Source organism: Mixophyes fleayi, chromosome 3 (genome assembly GCF_038048845.1).
Source record: "Mixophyes fleayi isolate aMixFle1 chromosome 3, aMixFle1.hap1, whole genome shotgun sequence".
NCBI lineage: Eukaryota > Metazoa > Chordata > Amphibia > Anura > Limnodynastidae > Mixophyes > Mixophyes fleayi.
Genome location: NC_134404.1, coordinates 118,510,559 through 118,528,626, shown reverse-complemented (window position 1 = coordinate 118,528,626; position 18,068 = coordinate 118,510,559). Strand labels below are relative to the sequence as shown.

At 39.2% G+C, this 18,068-nt stretch overlaps 1 protein-coding gene across 3 annotated transcripts in view; it reads right to left on the bottom strand.

Moving 5' to 3' along the window:
- ACAP2 (ArfGAP with coiled-coil, ankyrin repeat and PH domains 2) overlaps positions 1-18,068 on the bottom strand; it is a 66,606-nt gene that overhangs the window by 33,756 nt on the left and 14,782 nt on the right. For all 3 annotated transcript variants that reach the window (XM_075202249.1, XM_075202247.1, XM_075202248.1), the window contains exons 2-7: positions 13,245-13,302; positions 12,707-12,826; positions 12,075-12,128; positions 9,861-9,919; positions 7,285-7,468; positions 5,170-5,214 (exon numbers count right to left, since the gene is read on the bottom strand). In XM_075202249.1, coding sequence (XP_075058350.1) covers positions 5,170-5,214; positions 7,285-7,468; positions 9,861-9,919; positions 12,075-12,128; positions 12,707-12,826; positions 13,245-13,302 — 520 coding nt within the window. The remainder of the gene's footprint in view (positions 1-5,169; positions 5,215-7,284; positions 7,469-9,860; positions 9,920-12,074; positions 12,129-12,706; positions 12,827-13,244; positions 13,303-18,068) is intronic.

Genomic DNA, 18,068 nt, shown 5'->3' with positions numbered 1-18,068 from the left:
CGACGTTGGGGCGGAGCTTGCAGAGAGCACCTCATTGACGGTCCCGGACGTCTGCGGCGGCAGTGTAACAAACACACTACCGTGCAGGGGAGAAGGAGTTGTCTGCCTGTCGCGGCCGCCCAGAGGAGCAGCATGCCGGAGCATTTCACAGGTAAGAGACTCATTGCCAGACAGCCTGGTTTTTTTTTGTTAAACACAAAACTATAATGTGTGTGTGTGTGTGGATTGGGGACACTTGCGTGTCATACCATTGGGGCATTACTGTGTGGCATAATATTGGGGCACTACTGTGTGGCATAATAATGGGGCATTACTGTGTGGCATAATAGGGCATTACTGTGTGGCATAATAATGGGGCATTACTGTGTGGCATAATAATGGGGCATTACTGTGTGGCATAATAATGGGGCATTACTGTGTGGCATAATAATGGGGCACTACTGTGTGGCATAATATTGGGGCATTACTTTGTTTTGGGGGCACTACTATGTGGCATAGGGAGGCTGCCTATCTATACTAAACTATAGGTGGGCTGACTTTACTAAACTATAGTGAGGGGGGGGCTGCACAGAGAACAGTATAGAGAGGGGGTGATGGGACCTTTAATGCTGAGGTGGTTTGGGTCTATAATTGAATGTGGGGCTGAGTGTGGGGAGGAGGGCTATCTATTAAATGTGAATATTAATTATTTAATGCTAGGAATGGTTGTGGGAAATGGATGTTTTAAACGTAAATGCTATTAATTTATTGCTGGGGCGGTTTGGAGGGAGGGTAATAGGTTTATTTATTAAATGGGAATACTATTAATTTAATGTTGGGGTTGGTTGGAGGGAAATAGATCTATTTATCAAATGTGAGCACTATTACTTTAATGTTGAGGCTGGAGAGAGGCCTAATTATTAAATGTTGGTGCTGTTGATTTAATGGCAGGGATGGTTGGCGTTTCTAAATGTACCCATTATTTTTTCCAAATAGAACCCTGAACATTCCAGGATCCAGACAAGCCGCAACTAAAGAAACAAGCAGCCACAGGTGGTAAAAGTGACAACAACAGGTAGGACAGTCTGTCAAATGTTCTGAGTCTAGTGCAGGCTTGGCTAACCTGTGGTACTCCAGGTGTTGTGAAACTATAAGTCCCAGCATACCCTTCCAGCAATAAGCTGCCATATATTGGCAAAGCATGCTGGGGCTTGTAGTTTCACAACACCTGGAGTGTCACAGGTTAGCCAAACCTGGTCTAGTGGGACAATCCTGATTTTTGGTGACTGTTCTGCCCAATCTAAGGGGCAGGTCAACACTGTGTATTCTTTATACACACACTGCATTCTTTATATACTACACTAAGGTGCAAGCTGTCCTTTGTGGACTGACCACTCCCCCTCTAGAGGCTGGTCCCGCCTCTATGACTGACTACACCCCATCTGGTGGGCCCCTAGTGTTGCAGTCCCCCGGTGGGCCCTTCATGCCCCAGTCCGACACTGGGTATGTGATACTTAAGGAGTGGAAGACTGATGTCAGCTTTGTGGTACAAATTGATTTCTATAGTTTACATTATGAATTCTATGGGGAAAGTCCACAGGTTCTGCAGCAAAGTGGTAAGTAATAATAGCAAGGTATAGATGTACACATTGGGCCTTATTTTAAATTAGCAGAAAATCCAGCTAGAAAGTGTAAGCTTGGATAAAGCATGTTAAGCTAACGGGAGCAAATGTAAAATTTAGTTACGTATAAAGCAGACAGTGTTTTCCATGCATGAGAGGAAAAGTTACATTTGCACCCCGTGCAATGCAACACGAGTTCTCCAAGTTGAAATGTGCACTCTATCAGCTAGATCTCTGCCTAACTCTAAATGAGGCCCATTGTATTTATATGTGTTCTAATGAAAAACACACATATTTATTACCACCTGTCATTGTAAATTGACAATTTCTGATTCCATTGTATAAAGACTACACATATGTTATGCTTGCTATGTATTTGGTACAACGACGAATTCTCTATCCAGATGGAATTTCCTGCATTAGGCCAGTGTCTGAGAAAGCTGTAAGTAGCAGTGGTAGCTGGCAGTACATTACCACTGTGATTTTAGGATATCTTGGAACATGGGCATTACCCTTGCATTTGGTCTTGTGAATCTTACACACTAAATTTTTACGATACCATATCTGTAGTTAGGATGACATTTTGCTTTGCAATGTCACATGCACAGTGGAACCTCTCACAAACAGTACAAATATGGGCCTCACAGTGGCACAGCGGTGGGGTCATGGGTTTGATTCTGACCAGTGCCCTATTTGTGTGGTTTGTATGTTCTCCCTGTGTTTGTGTAGCTTTCCTCCGAGCGCTCCACTTCCTACAATGCAGATTTGTAAGTTTCACTGGGGCAGGGATGGATATGATATGATTAAATACACTCTATAAAAGCACTTCATAAAATATAGGCCCTATATAAATAACTATCAACAAGAATAGTAACAATGTGGAGGCAGACTGTAGCACAGGAATAGGGCTCTGGACCACTAGACACGTGCCATTCATGAGATGCCGTTATCTTAATGCTTCTGTATCTGATCTTGTAGCCTCCAAAATCAAGTCTCAAGGAGAAACCCAAACGATACTCGTGCCTCAAAAAATCCTTCCACTTCACCAGCCAAAAGACCAAAAGAATTGCCAAAACAAGCCTGTTCCTTACACCTGCAATTAAGGACACACTGCGGTTCCCAGAATGGTAATGCAAATTAAAAAAAAAAAAAAAAATTCACTTGGGCTTGTCCAAGCTTCTGAAGAGGGCAAGAGTGCATCCACCAAATAGCCCTCCCAACCTAGTGATCAGGAAGGTGCAAAGGTTTAAGACGATCCTGCAGGGGTCCACAGTAATAAAAAAACCCGCCTTTCCATAAGCGTCCAGAGTACTAATTAACCTGGAGTAAAAACATTCCCCTGCCACGTTCCAGGGGAGAGCTTAGACTGTCTCTCTAATAGTCATAAATAAAATAAAATACAATGCAAAGGAAGGGCAGAAGGCCTAGATCCCACACTCCTGTGCAGAGCTCTAGGGAAAGAAACCGAGGGGCCGCTGCGGAATAGGGAGGACGAGTGTCCCGCTTTCCACCGGTGAATCATAGCACACCATCCGTGTCCCCCAGATAGAGAAATACCATATTAATACCCATATGCTGAGGCATCTCACATTGCATCCAGCTCTGCACCAGTCACAGATTCACCAGGTTTACATCTGGCATACCTGAGGCTCTCCAGGTGTTGTGAAACTACAAGTCCCAGCATGCCCTGACAGCTATTGCCTGGCTATCTACTGGCAAAGCATGCACGGGGTTGTAGTTTCAAAACACATGGAGAACCACAGGTTAGCCAGGCCTGTTCTAGTAGGTAGCAAAACCATATCTATGTCAGATCATTTACTTTTTAGTTTTGTAACAAACAAATGGGGAGATGAAGGAAAGAAGGAAAGCAGGGGATGAAAGAGAGAAGAGAGAACGAGGGGGTGGCGGGTGCTCATATTGTCAAAAGTAAAAACAATCTCAAGAGTGTGTATGGAAACCAAGGAGTGGGTAAAAACCACGAGTGATTAGATTTGACAGGGAGGACCAGTTCTGGGATATGACATATAGCGGAGTGAAGAATTACATGCTATCTCTAGCAGCAATGGCTGGAAGAGACTTAAGTGGTCTTGTAAAGAGAAACTATAACATAAAAAAAAAGGTGTGTACTGTATGCTTTTAAATCTAAGGTAGGATGGTGTAATAATTTGTACAAAAATAAAATTTCAAGCTAACATTTGCTATTTAATGGATTCAAAATTGCAAGGAGTGCAGTAAGGAGGGGGAATGAGCACTTTTGCTGGATGGGCAGATGAATGCATTACTGCTAGGTGGATATTACATGCAGCATTTTAAATACTTGCTGGATGTTTTTTCCATACCAAATAAAAATGTAACAAAAAGAACCCCACTCTATTTTAGAATGTATTTTTAGAGTACTGCTCACACAGAAGACAGAACACATGTGTTAGCAGTATTAAACAAGTGAAGCAAACTAAATATAACTTTATGTTTTAAAAGTTATGGCATCAGTTAAAATGTTGCTTCCCTTTTCCTGTTGTTAGAACTACTACATAGTCTCAGAAAAATTGCCTGCCCACATGATAATTTTATTACTACAAATAACTGTGCCCACTTTCCAAGATACCAACAGGATTAAACTGTAGAATTATCGAAATTCAGCACAACGTGGTTTTGGGATATTTCAAGCCTGCCTAAGTAACGCAGATGACAGTCCACAATTATCTGTTTATTTATGTATTTGTTAAAGAGCTAATTAACAGATTAAAACTATGGGGTAAACTTATCAAGCTGTGGGTTTGAAAAAACAGAGATGTTGCCTATAGCAACCAATCAGATTCTAGCTGTCATTGTGTAGAATGTACTAAATAAATAACTAGAATCTGATTGGTTACTATAGGCAACATCTTCAATTTTCAAACCCGCAGCTTGATAAATTTACCCCTATGAGTATATGCAGTCAGTAGCCACAATAGCCTGTATAATTAAAACTGTGATATATTAACAGTTGAAGGAAAATAAATATATAACATTGCTATAAGGGAAATTTATACAGATTAAAGTCAGTGACTTGGAATGTGGTTATCGGTCAGCTCAGAGTAGCTGCCTGGTATTTTTCTTTGGCATCAGGCCCACTGCTGGACACATAGCCAGGACATTTTATCACATTTGCCATAGTTAAGGTTAAACTTTGATTTGACATCCTGTTCCCTCAGAATGTGACATAATTACCACCCAACGTTCAGACGGGTGGGATGTCAACATACAGTCAGAGGCTGGGCTGAGTATTACTACATCATAGGAAATGTCCAGAGGCAAGTGTTATGTAGAGGGCTCACTATAATAGCCACTTGAATGTATTAAAAATATGTTTTATAGCTCTTATAAACTTAGCAGTGGCTAATACCAAAGAGAAATTAGTAATTACATGATATTTCAATAAAAGTCTGTTTTTTGAGGTAAATCAAGTCCTTTAAAAAGAAGCACTAAACACCATTTAGCTACATATCATCACAATACAAACAGGCAAAGCAATATAGGAATCACATCCTCTATTAGATCAGCGGTTACATATTCCTTTAATACTTACAGATTTTAAAATTTCCGATCTCCTTTTTGATTGAAGTACATTGATCTACAAACCAGACAGAAGCCATTAATGTGACCAACGTAAGACCATTTATAGCAGACACCATTGCTTACCATCTATAATACATGAGAACTAAGTACAGAATGAGGAAGAAGCCTACAATGGTCAGAGAAAAGACCATTTCTAATTACCTTATGGAATACATGGTGATTGTAAAACCAGTAATTACACCACTGGCAATGCAATCTCCAAGTACTGCAGCTCCTGCTAAGAATCATTTACTTGGTAAATTGGTAGAGGGGTTTCCCCACGCTGCCTGGGTAACCTCTCTCTACTCTGTGATATACAGATTGACTATCAGACCCCTCTCCCATCTCTGTTTTATTGCTCTACTATTACTATTAATATTAGTTTATTTTTAGATAGATGTCCAAAAACAATACTGTGAAGCTTTTTCAATGACAGAAATGAGAAACTATCCATATGTTTGCATGCATGAATTGGTTATAGAGATAAAGCAACATAATTTAAAGCAATATATTCAAAATATATTTAACAATTTTTTTGGGCGGCATGCATACATAATGATGTGAAATAGCCTAATCATTCACTACTGCTACTGTACTTAATAAATAAACTTTGCAGCATTTGATTTTCAAATCCTATCTCTGCATTAATAGCAAGACATTCTTATCTAGACACTACAGGGTTTAAACAGAGGACAGGAAGGGATACTATTCAGTCATACTTATAATAAACTCACCCTTATCATAGACTGTCTAAGTACCCACCCGTGGTCAGAAAAATGTTACTGGCATTGATGGATGGGTAAGAAACTAGAGAGCTACACTGCCTTGTGACTGACACTGGCATCCAATTGCAGGGGGTTGAAAAGATGTTATCTATGGAGTGGAATTCTTTTTCTTCTAATTTAAAAAGACTTTAAAGCAAGTTGTACGGCCCCAACTGCATTTTTTAATCCTCAAGAGCTTGTACAAAAAGGAAGTTTCAGCTCCCAGAACGTCCCCTTCAAATAATTTCATAGATTATATGTCAAGATATATGTGGAACAGTAAAAATAACCAAATAATGCTAATGTACCTTACCAATTGCCTAATCTTAAAAATAAGCGAGATAAAACAAACATAAAAGAAACAGGTGAAAGATGTAAATGGATTGTGTAGTAGCTGCCCTGTATTATAACCAGAGATGCATTTCACAGTCATTCTATTAATGCAGGGAAAAGGGGAAGTCTATCTTAGGTCAGTCTTTTGGGGGTCTTTCTGGGTTCATGCTAAAACAAATATTTTTGTAGCTCTTCTACTTCCAAGATGTGTAGCAGCACAGACCAGTACTGCTGCTATGCTAATTATGCAAATGTAAAAATAGCCAGAATTTTGACAAACGCAATTATGCACTTTTTCCAATAGTTCACCATTTATTGAACATAAAAACATGGGGCAAGGGAGAGGGGGGGGGGGGAGTTTGATCCAATATTCCACTAAAAAATATTAACTGTCAGAGCAACTGTTGCATTGGTAAAACAAAAAGAATTAGTCTTTTCATTAAGCTCACGAAAGATAAAAAATGGTTAAAAGCAGTCAGCCCCTTCATGACAGAGTATATGTTGGTAACCAGACCAAATGTAAAAAATGTGTTAAGTGTTTCTTTAACTTTGAAGCAAATTTTAACAGCTTTGTGTAACATACTAAATTTCCTGGACTGACTTCTGGTAACACAGTAAAACACATTTGAATTTATTTAAAGTCGATTATATATGTTAAAACAGGTAAATTTAGCAAAAATAAACTTTATTTTTTTTTTCCTGTTATTCATTATACAATTTGTGAAACTATTGAAAGTTACCCACAAAAATGTTTTCTCTAGTTCTAAAGTTTAGTGATATGAAATAGGTGTATATGCAACGTGTGACGGAGATTTAACGCTAGAAACATTGCTGATTTTATTTTATCATTTTTATTTAATATTTTTATTTTTATAGCTGCCACTATATTAACTGGACTTAAATTAACTAAGGCATATATGTACAGATGACATTCAGGACTGACCGAGTGAAGGAGAACATGAAGAACTCTGATGTAGTGTTACATTTACCTGTAAGACGTAGTCCAGAGCAACGTGACGGAAGCATTTCCGTGTTGCCGTCAGGATGTTTGTAGCTTCCTCCACTTCATGTTGTTTGGTTCTGGGCACCTGGGCGTTTTTCACCAGGGAATTTTCTTTCTCTTCACTAAGTTTATCAAACTGTTTTTTAGCATCTTTAAATTTCCTAAGATCCCTGTAATTAAGAGGAGAGGAGTTAGTCTACATTATTTTTGTAACCAGGAGATGTAGCGCTCTTTAGTGTCACTTACACACTAGCATATGGCAAACTTCAAAAAGTAAAAATAACTGAAGTTCTATGTCCAATTATTGTTCTTGTGTGTGGACATTATGGACCAGATTTACAGTGTGGCACATTTTTATAAACACACGTAAAAAATGAGCATGCAAAAGTGCAGTATAACGTGTATATTTATATCTCAAATATGTCCAGCTCAAAAACACAGCAGTTTTTCTACATCGGGGGTATGTCATATGCATATATAGCGGTGATTTCTTCTATTTCTGCAAAAACACATTGATGACCCCAAAGCCTTTTGGGCAAATGTTCTGTGGGCTGAAGAGTCAAAAATGTAACATTTTGGAAGACATGATTCCGTTGCATCTGGGGTCAAACAAACACAACATTCCACAATGAGAACATCATGCCAACAGTCAAACATGGTGGTGGCAGCGTGATGGTGTGGGGTTGCTTTACTGCTTCAGGATCTTGCCATAAAAAGACTGAATCATGAATTCTGCTCTCTACCAGAAAATTCTGATGGAGAATGTCCAGTCCTCAGTCTGATCTGAAGCTCAAGAGCAATTGGGGTATGCAGCAAGACAACAATCCACAGCACAAGAGCAAGTCCACCTCGGAATGGCTCAAAAGAAACAAAATTAAGGTTTTGGAGTGGCCTGGTCAAAGTCCTAACTTGAATCCAATTGAGATGCTGTGTCAGAAACTTAAATGGCCTGTTAATGCTCGGAAAACCCTCCAATGTGGCTGAATAAAAGCAATTCTGCAAATAATGGGGCAAAATTCTTCCACAGTGATGTGAAGACTCATGTCCAGTTATCGGAAGCGTTTAGTTGCAGTTGTTGCTGCTAAAAGCTGGCACAACCAGTTATTAAGTTTAGGGAGACAATTAATTTTTCATATGGGCGATATAGGTCTTGGATAACTTTTGTTCCTTCAATAAATTATATGACCATTTAAAACCTGTATTTTGTGTTTACTTTGGTTCTCTTTGTTTAATATTCAATTTTGTTTGAAGATCTGAAACCATTAAGTGTGAGAAATATGCAAAAATAGAAGAAATCAGGGGCAAAAACTTCTTCACACCACTGTACCTATAGACAACTATAGTGTAGACATGCAGCTTGATAGTGTCAGTTATAACTATTGTTAGTTATAAATGTGAAAGTTGCATTACTCTATTCATACACATGATAATGTAATGAAGTTCTTGCAGGCAGGGCCCATGGTCTTCCTGCCTGTAAGACCACTGTTCTGCTCCCAGCTGGGTTCCGTTGCCCTGCACTTTGCAACGCACTGTTAAATCGTTGTTTGCTCTACCACCCATTGTACGGCGCCGCGGAACTGGCACCTTATAACTAATAATAATAATGATTTGGATGATGAAGTGTATACACACACACACACACACACACACACACACACACACACACACACACACACACACACACACAAAAGAACAGTTTCTTGACAGTTCCATTTATAAATGCATTTCCCATATAAAATGTAGTTAAATACAAAACACTACCACATCTGTTGTTTACCAGATATGGAAATGACAATTTAGAAATCCAAACAGATGGTCGCGACTTCGTATAATATAGCGCTAAGAAATTAAATACTTTCAACTAAAGGGGTGCATAGACAATTGGAAGCAGCTAGAAAGTGCTACTGATTGTCAACATCATCAGGCCTCTAGTATCTGCAAAAGATACGCCTCTAAGACACGTAGCTAGGGATGCATGCAATTCTCATTAGGTGTCCTCTCCAGGGGGGAGTGCCACACTTATGTGTATACACTGCTACTGATGCTTGTCTGCCCCAGGTCCCCCTCTCCAGGTATACAGGGCCACAGTCTAACACATGCTCAAATCTAAATAGACGCATTTTGGTACACATGCGCAGTAGGGAAATGCATATTTTTAGGCCACACATATGGACTTCCATACAACTATAGCTGTGCACTCCTGGATAACAACAACTATGGGGTAACTGCATAACAAAGTATTTTTTTATGTGCCATGTAATGCATTCTACAGACCAGCAACAGTGATCAGCAGTACATTACTTATAATACACCCAACACATCAGCTGCCTCATTTATTATTGAACTGTGGTTAGCACATGTGAATAGAGTGTACACTGTAAGCACAGCAGAAGAAAAAAATGTACCACCTCGTTGTTATTTATTTTACGATATACGCTGGGTCTGGTTTAACATTTTCCCCATATATTCCTATGGTTGAGTACAATTTTAAAGTAGCCATATTAGAACATTTGGACAATAGCCAATATATTTACCATTGACATACTAAGAATAGTAACTTACTCTTTAACAAACGCCTGGAGCTGTGTTTTGATTGATCTTTGGGCTTGGTCAAATAGGATCTGAAATAATGTTAGCAAAAATGGAAATGTTTTAAAAAAAATAATAATTACTTTCACATTCCTAGAATCCTCAGATTGTTTAACTATGGCACATACACACTAAAATGATGCACACTACGTAACGGTTATGAAAATGTGCTAATCTTACAGTGAAGGAAAACCAGTTTATTCAAGAGAGTGAGAAGACAAATGTACTTTAACATTACTTCCTACACACATTACATATTCTACTGGGAATACCAGTGTAGTTTCTTGTTCCTGTATATAAAGCATTATGACATAAGACCTTCACTTTTAAAAGAGAAAAATAATCCACAAAGACACACCAATTGCTAGTAGAAAAAAGGATTAAGACAGAAAGGTAAATGGAAAGAGGATTATATAACAGTCCCTGCTGTATCCACGTATTTAGAAGTTAAATCACACTTTTGTTTTATATGAAATACAATGGCTCCTGATACATATTTAGCAACTACCAACATGTAGAGGAGTTTATCAGCTTCCTTCTCGCGATTTCCATGGAGGATATCCTTTTCCTCATACACTATCAAGTCAATTCTGGTTTGGGCTCACTAAACAATGCTCTAATCAATCAACTGAACGGTTTTAGGATACAGTTCATCATCTAACATAAAACAGCAGCAAATATGGCAGAAAGGGAACCGTTTGGGTATAAACCACTAAAAACAGACCAATTCTTATCATTTGATAAAAATGTAACCTTTACAGATTCTCCTCTTACCAACCCACTGACACTGTGACCTATCTATGTAAATGACACAAAACACCACACTGTAAATCATGTGACATAGATCCTGTCACCCAGTGCTGCCATCAAGCAGCAAAATCAGCCCTTGTGTTGGATGGGTCTGCCAGTAGGCTGGAGAAAGATAAGTAGCTAAACTGAACCAATCTCCCTGCCATACAGTGAGCAACATGGGAGTAAGAAGGCAAAGAGAGTGGGAGTGCGAGCCCTGCTTGTGCAACCTGATCTACACTGTGACATTACAGTGTTGTTACAGAGCAAACAGAAAGTAAGAATGGTGTTTGCTGAGATCACATGCTGGTAAATGGAAATGTAAGGGCGAGACTTGGGGGATGAAAGATGTATAGCGTTTTGTATAGCCTCCAGGGAAGCTAGGTAAAGCTGTGGGGAGTACTAAGCAATACATTCAAAATAACAATTTCAAGTGTACGGAATTTAAATCAGGCCAAAATAAATAGTTAAGACATTAACGCAATGTGACAGCAACTAAATAACAAAATAGTGTTACTTTTCAGTTATTGTGCATGTGCACTGTCTGACAGGCTGTGGAAGGTTGATAACTGAGTAATGGTACTTTCAACAAGGCAAAAGTGTGTTGTTTTGTCTCTAAATAAACATGCCAGTAAAAATAAACAACATGGGGTCATTTTCCAATTTTATATCATAAGCAGTGCCAACCAAACTGAGCTATCCCTGGGAGGTGGGATTTCGGTACCAAGTCATTATCAATGAATAAGTGCAAACAAATATCATAATCTTAAAAACAGCCTCCTAACTTCATGCTTTCAAAAGGTTTCCTATTTGGATCCAACACATAAATCTCTATGTACAAGCTCCTCTGTTGATTCACAACACTATGGGGCATATTAAATTAGGTTAGGAGATCGCGGTTACGCGCCGGCTGTGCATTACATAATACGGTACCACAACAACACGGATTTCCCTTCGCAACCCTACGGGGATGAAGGGAAATCCACATTATTGCAGTACCGCGTAGTATCCTCGCTGGCCGTTCCGAAGCGTAACCGAGATTGCTGGACCTTAATTGAATATGTCCCTATGTGTTTACCTATTGCATATATAATAGCCATATCACAACTTTTTGGTAACATGTCAGTTGTTGATTTCTCAATTCTCACTGGAGTTATAAAATCATATATGCAAAACTGCTACTCTAATGGCCAAACAGTTCCAATCCAGGGACCTACAATTACCAAATGGTGACCACCCAGCATCCCTCTTTTGTGACTTCTCTCCCTCTCTCTTCAGTTTGAAAAAATGAACCTGGACTGTCAAGGACTGTATCGGCTGTAAACTATTACAATCAATTCCTGACCTTTAGAGCAATGTTTATATAACATTATGCTGCTGCTTAAATAAGATACTTACATTGTGATAATTTATCATCTCTTGGAGGCTCTCAGAAAACTTTGTCAGGCTGCTCTGCAGAACAAAGGCATAGAAAATAATCATTAGTTTATGAACAAAAAAATAAAGTTTTTTTGTTCATTATAGCTTGTGCAATTAAGTTGTACTTATCTACAAGAGCTTTGGCTGAAGCATAATATGGAAATCAGAGCTATAACTTATAAAACTTGAAAAGGTCCACAAGTAATAAAGTTTTTATCCATCGTTAATAGAGATATTTAGTCCGGTTATAAAACCTAATGATACGATATGATGTGCTTTGGTACGATAAAGCATGATCGTGGGAGCGCACACACTAATGCAATATCACACCTACCAGTTGTTTATCGTGTGACTGACACGATAATCGGGTGAGAAACCTGTAGTGTGTACCCAGCTTAAGGCTATATCCATACCTCTACCCAGAATTCCTTGGGTATTTAATCCTTAACTCCCTGGTGTGATAATGCTGATTTTATAACCTTCTGTTATAGGGATGTTATAGGGATGCTTTGACTACATTATCCACGTTTAGGAAACACAGAGCTCAGTTATCTATGTGCACAATGTAAGTTACACATGGCTTCTTGCTGTTTTCAGCGGATGCTGCTTACTTCAATCACTTCGTCCTTGCTAGAATATTGGGCCAGGTCCCGGATTCCATTCATAAATTGTTTGTTGGCAGCACAAAAAGCTTTTCCAGCATCGATCATTCCAATGCAGAGTTTCACCAGCTGGGAGGAAGAAAGTGCAATACTTATCAGTTCAGATAACATGCAGCCTTTGCTCAGTGAAATCTAAGTTATTTACCATGTCAACTCAAAAATTGTTATTGTGTGTTGTTTACATGGAAACAATTTGTCATGCACAGTAAGATATAGCCTTTTGTTCCATCTTAAATCTCTTATATTTGGAGAAAAAAACACAACATTTTCACCATATAAAATCGGACATAAATCATTTCATTGGCAGTATATATTCTAGCCTAACAAAGCCAATTAGGATTGTACATATATCTGTGTATATACTGTCTACTGCATTTTTCTCATAGATTATATTTAGGATTAGGGACTGGGAGGGCATTATGGTAAATAATTATGATAAATAGTTTTAACCTTAACGCTTTAGACTAATAAAATGGATATATTTTACCTTATCAAGCTTCTGTTCAAGTTCTGATACATCCCCTTCAACGTCTTCTAAGGCTGCCCTGCAGGATTGAGATCAGATTTCGTTAAATTTAGAACCAAGGACAATCTGGAAGGCATAGACATAATGAGCCATAAACCTGGCTGTGTTTTCTTCAGGGCAGCTTAGTATTGTCTGGACCCAATCTGTCTTGTTTATAATGAATGGATATGTCACCTGCAAGTTATACAGTAAACAAGTGCATGATAATGCAGAGAATGCCCACACACATGGTCATTAAAAATGCCCCAGTCGGCTTGGTGACATATTTCACCAACTACTAAGCAAGAACACAGTAGCGGGGTGTTTTATAAATGCAGAGTGCATGTGTGTAAGTAATGCTTGCTCCCCCGATCACCACAATAATCTATGTATGACCCCATTTCCCAGTTTCAAATCAAAATTAAAGGGATTGGATTTGAACCTGCAAGTTGGAAAATTAAGTTGTTCCATGACCTTCTGCATATTGTGTGTGGGGTCATTAGCAAACCCAAAAGTGGAAGAAAAACATGGTCATTTTCCACCAGTCCGATCGGCTTGCTCTGCCACAGAATGACCAGATCTGTGCATACAGAAGAGGCCAAACAAGAAGTACGCTAACTGGCTGCATCACAGCAAGTATGGCCAGTAACGTCTATATGCCTGCCTTTCCTTTTCACAAGCCATTCATACTGCTGAGCTATTTTTGCTCCCTTAAGCTAAGCCTGTAATTAGTAATTGCCATGCATCAGAGCCCTGGAACATACTGCAAACAACACTGCACTGTAAATTGCCATGTTGTTCATTCACACAGAGAAGAGAGAACATCGAAACACTGACTATTGTAGCTTTTACAGTAATCCGACATGACCCTTGTTCACCAATGCTAGAAACAAACTGCTTTGTAGTCTGAAAATCAAAGTAATCCATACATACTAATGGTATTTTCAGATGAAATACAAATTTGTCCTGTATAGATCAAAAATCAACTACATATTGTATGTATTACAACTAAATAATTAATTTAAACATTTTTTTCATACCTAACTTATCTTTTTATAAAAGGTGGAGGGTTTCTAATGTACAAACATTCAAACACACTCTTTTAATGTGACGTTTAAATGAATGAACCTCTATTTAGTAGCAACCCAAACAATAGCAATTGTGACCACTAAATCTAAGATCAATAGAATATCAGACAGCATTGTTCTCCTAGTGCAGCAAGCTTTACTCTCCATTAAACACAATAGACAACCTCTCCACTATTTGCAATATGCAATAAATGGGACTACAGCAATGACAGCTAATGCCCAGAAAATTTTCTTCTCATTATCATTGTTATTTATATGTAAGGTACCTAAAAACTCTGCAGCGTCCGACACATCGGTATAGCAAACCATACAAAAACAAAAATACATGAAAAAACAGAACAAATGCATGAGGTTTGCGAAGAAGGTGCGGACGTGAGACAGAGTTCAAAGGGGGCCCACCTCATGAGAGATTACAGGCTACAGAGTTAAGACCATCTTATTAGCAGAAGTACACTGGAAGTGGTGTATTGGCTACACATCTATTTGCAAATATATGCAACTAAGGCTCCTTACCCATTGGCATTAAACACAAACAAACAAGCTTTTACTGCATTCTTTTTTTAAACACTAGTAAAAGATAATAAACTTATATTGCGATCAAACCTGTTGGTTTCAATCACTCTATACCCACTTGCAGGGGGGCAACATCTCGCGGATATTGCCTGCTCTATTACCTCGCATTCTCTGAGTGATCACCCTCCACTGACACACACCCCCACCCACCCCAACCCCTGAGCGCAAGTGCTGGCTGGCAAGCACGGACACTTATTTGTTTTTTGTAACGTCAGATGGTAGCCAGCCTAAGGATTCTGTTTATATCACTACTTTAGAGGCAGGTTTTAAGTTAGGAATTTTAGTGGCTGACAGAAGAGCACAGAGGATTGTCTTTTAGTGAATTACCCTTCTCTTATTTGCACATTTTGTTGTTTATACATTATTGAGCTATTCACTTTTTTATTTCCTTTTTATAAAGTGAGAAATGTGCACTCAGACTTTTTAAGAACAGTGGAACTGGTAAGTGATAAAAATGGAATAAAACTTTCAGCAGCAATGGCTGTAAATGTATATCTATGTCTTAGCCGATATGAAACATCGTTCAGCTTTCCCTGATACCCGCCTTACAAATACACAGAGATGCAGAGTTGGACACAAAATGGAAAGAACGTATTCCCATACGCACATCTCGAGATGCATCCGCCTCGGCATCAGCAGCATATGCGCCTGGTTACTAGAAGGCATCAGCTAGCATTTGCACCTACAAAGAATCTGCCTCCTAACAGACAGAGGCGTGTTTCGGAAGATCTCCATATGTATCATTTGCGTAAACACAGCTTTACTTCACTCAGCCAAAGTTAGAGTGCCCTTCCCTCGCTTGTCCCACCTCTCCAGGTGCAGACAGGTGTAAGTGCTATAATCACACGAGTCTGCACAGGCACCGAGGAGTGCGTCCACTGTCTGGGCCCGATTTCACGCAAGATACACTATGCAAAGTGGCGTACTTCTCAATCTGCTTCTGCTCCCAAGTCTCATTTCTAAGGTCAGCTAGGCATATGGTAATTCAGGTCACTTGGAAGAGTAACTGTTAGATTTATGCTATTAAGGGGACAATACGAGGACCCAACAGGTGTCTAGTGTCCAGCCCTTGCTAAAACACATTGCACACCCGTGAGGTCCTCGCATTGCCCCATTAATAGCATAAATCTAACAGTCACGCTTCCAAGTGATGTGAATGTCACTGACATTATGTTCTCATGCCATAATTGGGATTGTCGATGTCACAAACACCTACCCCACCCGGAATTTTCAACTAAAACTAACAAATTGGCCCAGAACCTCTGCTGGTGTAGGTGAAATCAGACTGAATCTGCCTGATACAATAATTCCAGACTGGATATCATCAGGGTAGGTCTGAAGCATTGGTCCGCCAAGCAGACTGCATATGGCCTTGAGATCAGGTCTGTCTGACTGTGAAATCTAGATCTGTCCAAACTGGTTTACCACATCTATGGCCAAACAGGCCAAAGATCCACCTTGACCATCAAGTAGAATGACTGCAATGTCGCATATGAAGCATTCTTTAGTGAAACCAGCTGAATTTATAAGCTTAAGGTGCCAGATGTAATGAATACAGTAATAAAACTTATTAAGACAACAATAACAAGTTCCTAGAAAGCTAAAAATTAAGCACCTCTCACATGTCTGATGAATATGTTCTCAGCAAATTCTACACTGGCTCCCCCTCCGTCACAGAATCCTCTTAAAACTCCTCACCCTCACTTATAAAGGCTTCTGCTCCTTAACTCCCCAACCTCATCTCCATTCATACTCCTTCTCGCCCTCTACGGTCTTCCAACTACTGCCGTGTTCTATCAGGCTTTCTTCTAGCCTGCACACTTCAAATGTCCCTTAAAACCCATCTGTTCAGGTTAGCCTACTTTACCTCTGTCTAACCCTGACCTTCTCAATCCCTCTTCACCAACCATATTCTAACTCACTCTCATTCTTCCTCCATTCCTACTTACTCTTATTCATCTCTTGCCTCAGAGTTCTCGTCCTCCACTCTGCGTATCCTGTCAGACTCCCCCTCCCCTGTAGATTGTAAGCTCCCTTGAACAGAGCCCTCTATCCTTGTGTCCTCTTCCTCTTGCTTACATATGGCTCGGGCTCCCCAGCCTCTTTTCTTCACCTTGAGACTTGACTCATAACCCTGTCTCTCCTCTACTCCTTCACTGCCCTGATCCTGTTCGTGGTGCCCACACTACTGGGCACAGGTTCAGCCTCCTTTAGTTCACTCCCCACCTCCCTCCTTCCCAGCTTACCTTTGCACTGGAGCTCACTTTTACCTCTTTGACCTGTGCACCTCTTTTCAGCGGAGTCATTGTTTCTATACTGCCCTGTATGCTGTGGACGGTTTTGTCCCAATGGTCTATGTATGGACCCTCTGAGGCTCCTCATAAACAAAAGAAATTAATAATAATGTTCATGCTGCCTATACACACACACCAGACTTTATTGTGTAGTTGAAAAACAGTTTAGAGCCAACTTTACACAAACGGAGGTATGGATCGAAATGGAAGCCTGATACATGTGTGACAACAGAAAAAAATTAACACATATTATATATATATATATATATATATATATATATATATATATATATATATATATATATATAAAATCATACAACTAATCGTATACAATCACACACAGTTGTGCTGTGTGTGATTGTATACACAGAGCACAACTGTGATTGCAGTCATGTACAATTTTAACAATGGACTAAAATTGTTCATGTAGCCTTTACCTGAATGTAAAAGAATAAGAAACGCAGGAATTACAATTCGCGCAAATATGTTATCTGTTCTTAGCAATGCTTTATTTTACTTTTTAATGACATTTTACTTCTTTTATAACGCAGTAATGTTTTTAAAACAGCTGTTAAACAACTAGTTTCCCTTCTTGAAACACATGAACAACTCTGGAAACGAAAAAATAAATAAATCACAAAATTAGATACAGATGTTGGTAAATGTTTTCTATGCTACTACAGCTTTTTTCTGTTCAATACTTTTTCCACTGTATTCTGCCAAACGAAACAGTGATATTCAATGTTAAACACAGCTTGGGGGACGGCGTTATTATGGTCCATTTATTACAGATGTAGCAGACCATGGTGGGTAGTATAATGAATGGTCAGGCAAGATTTTGTACATAAGAT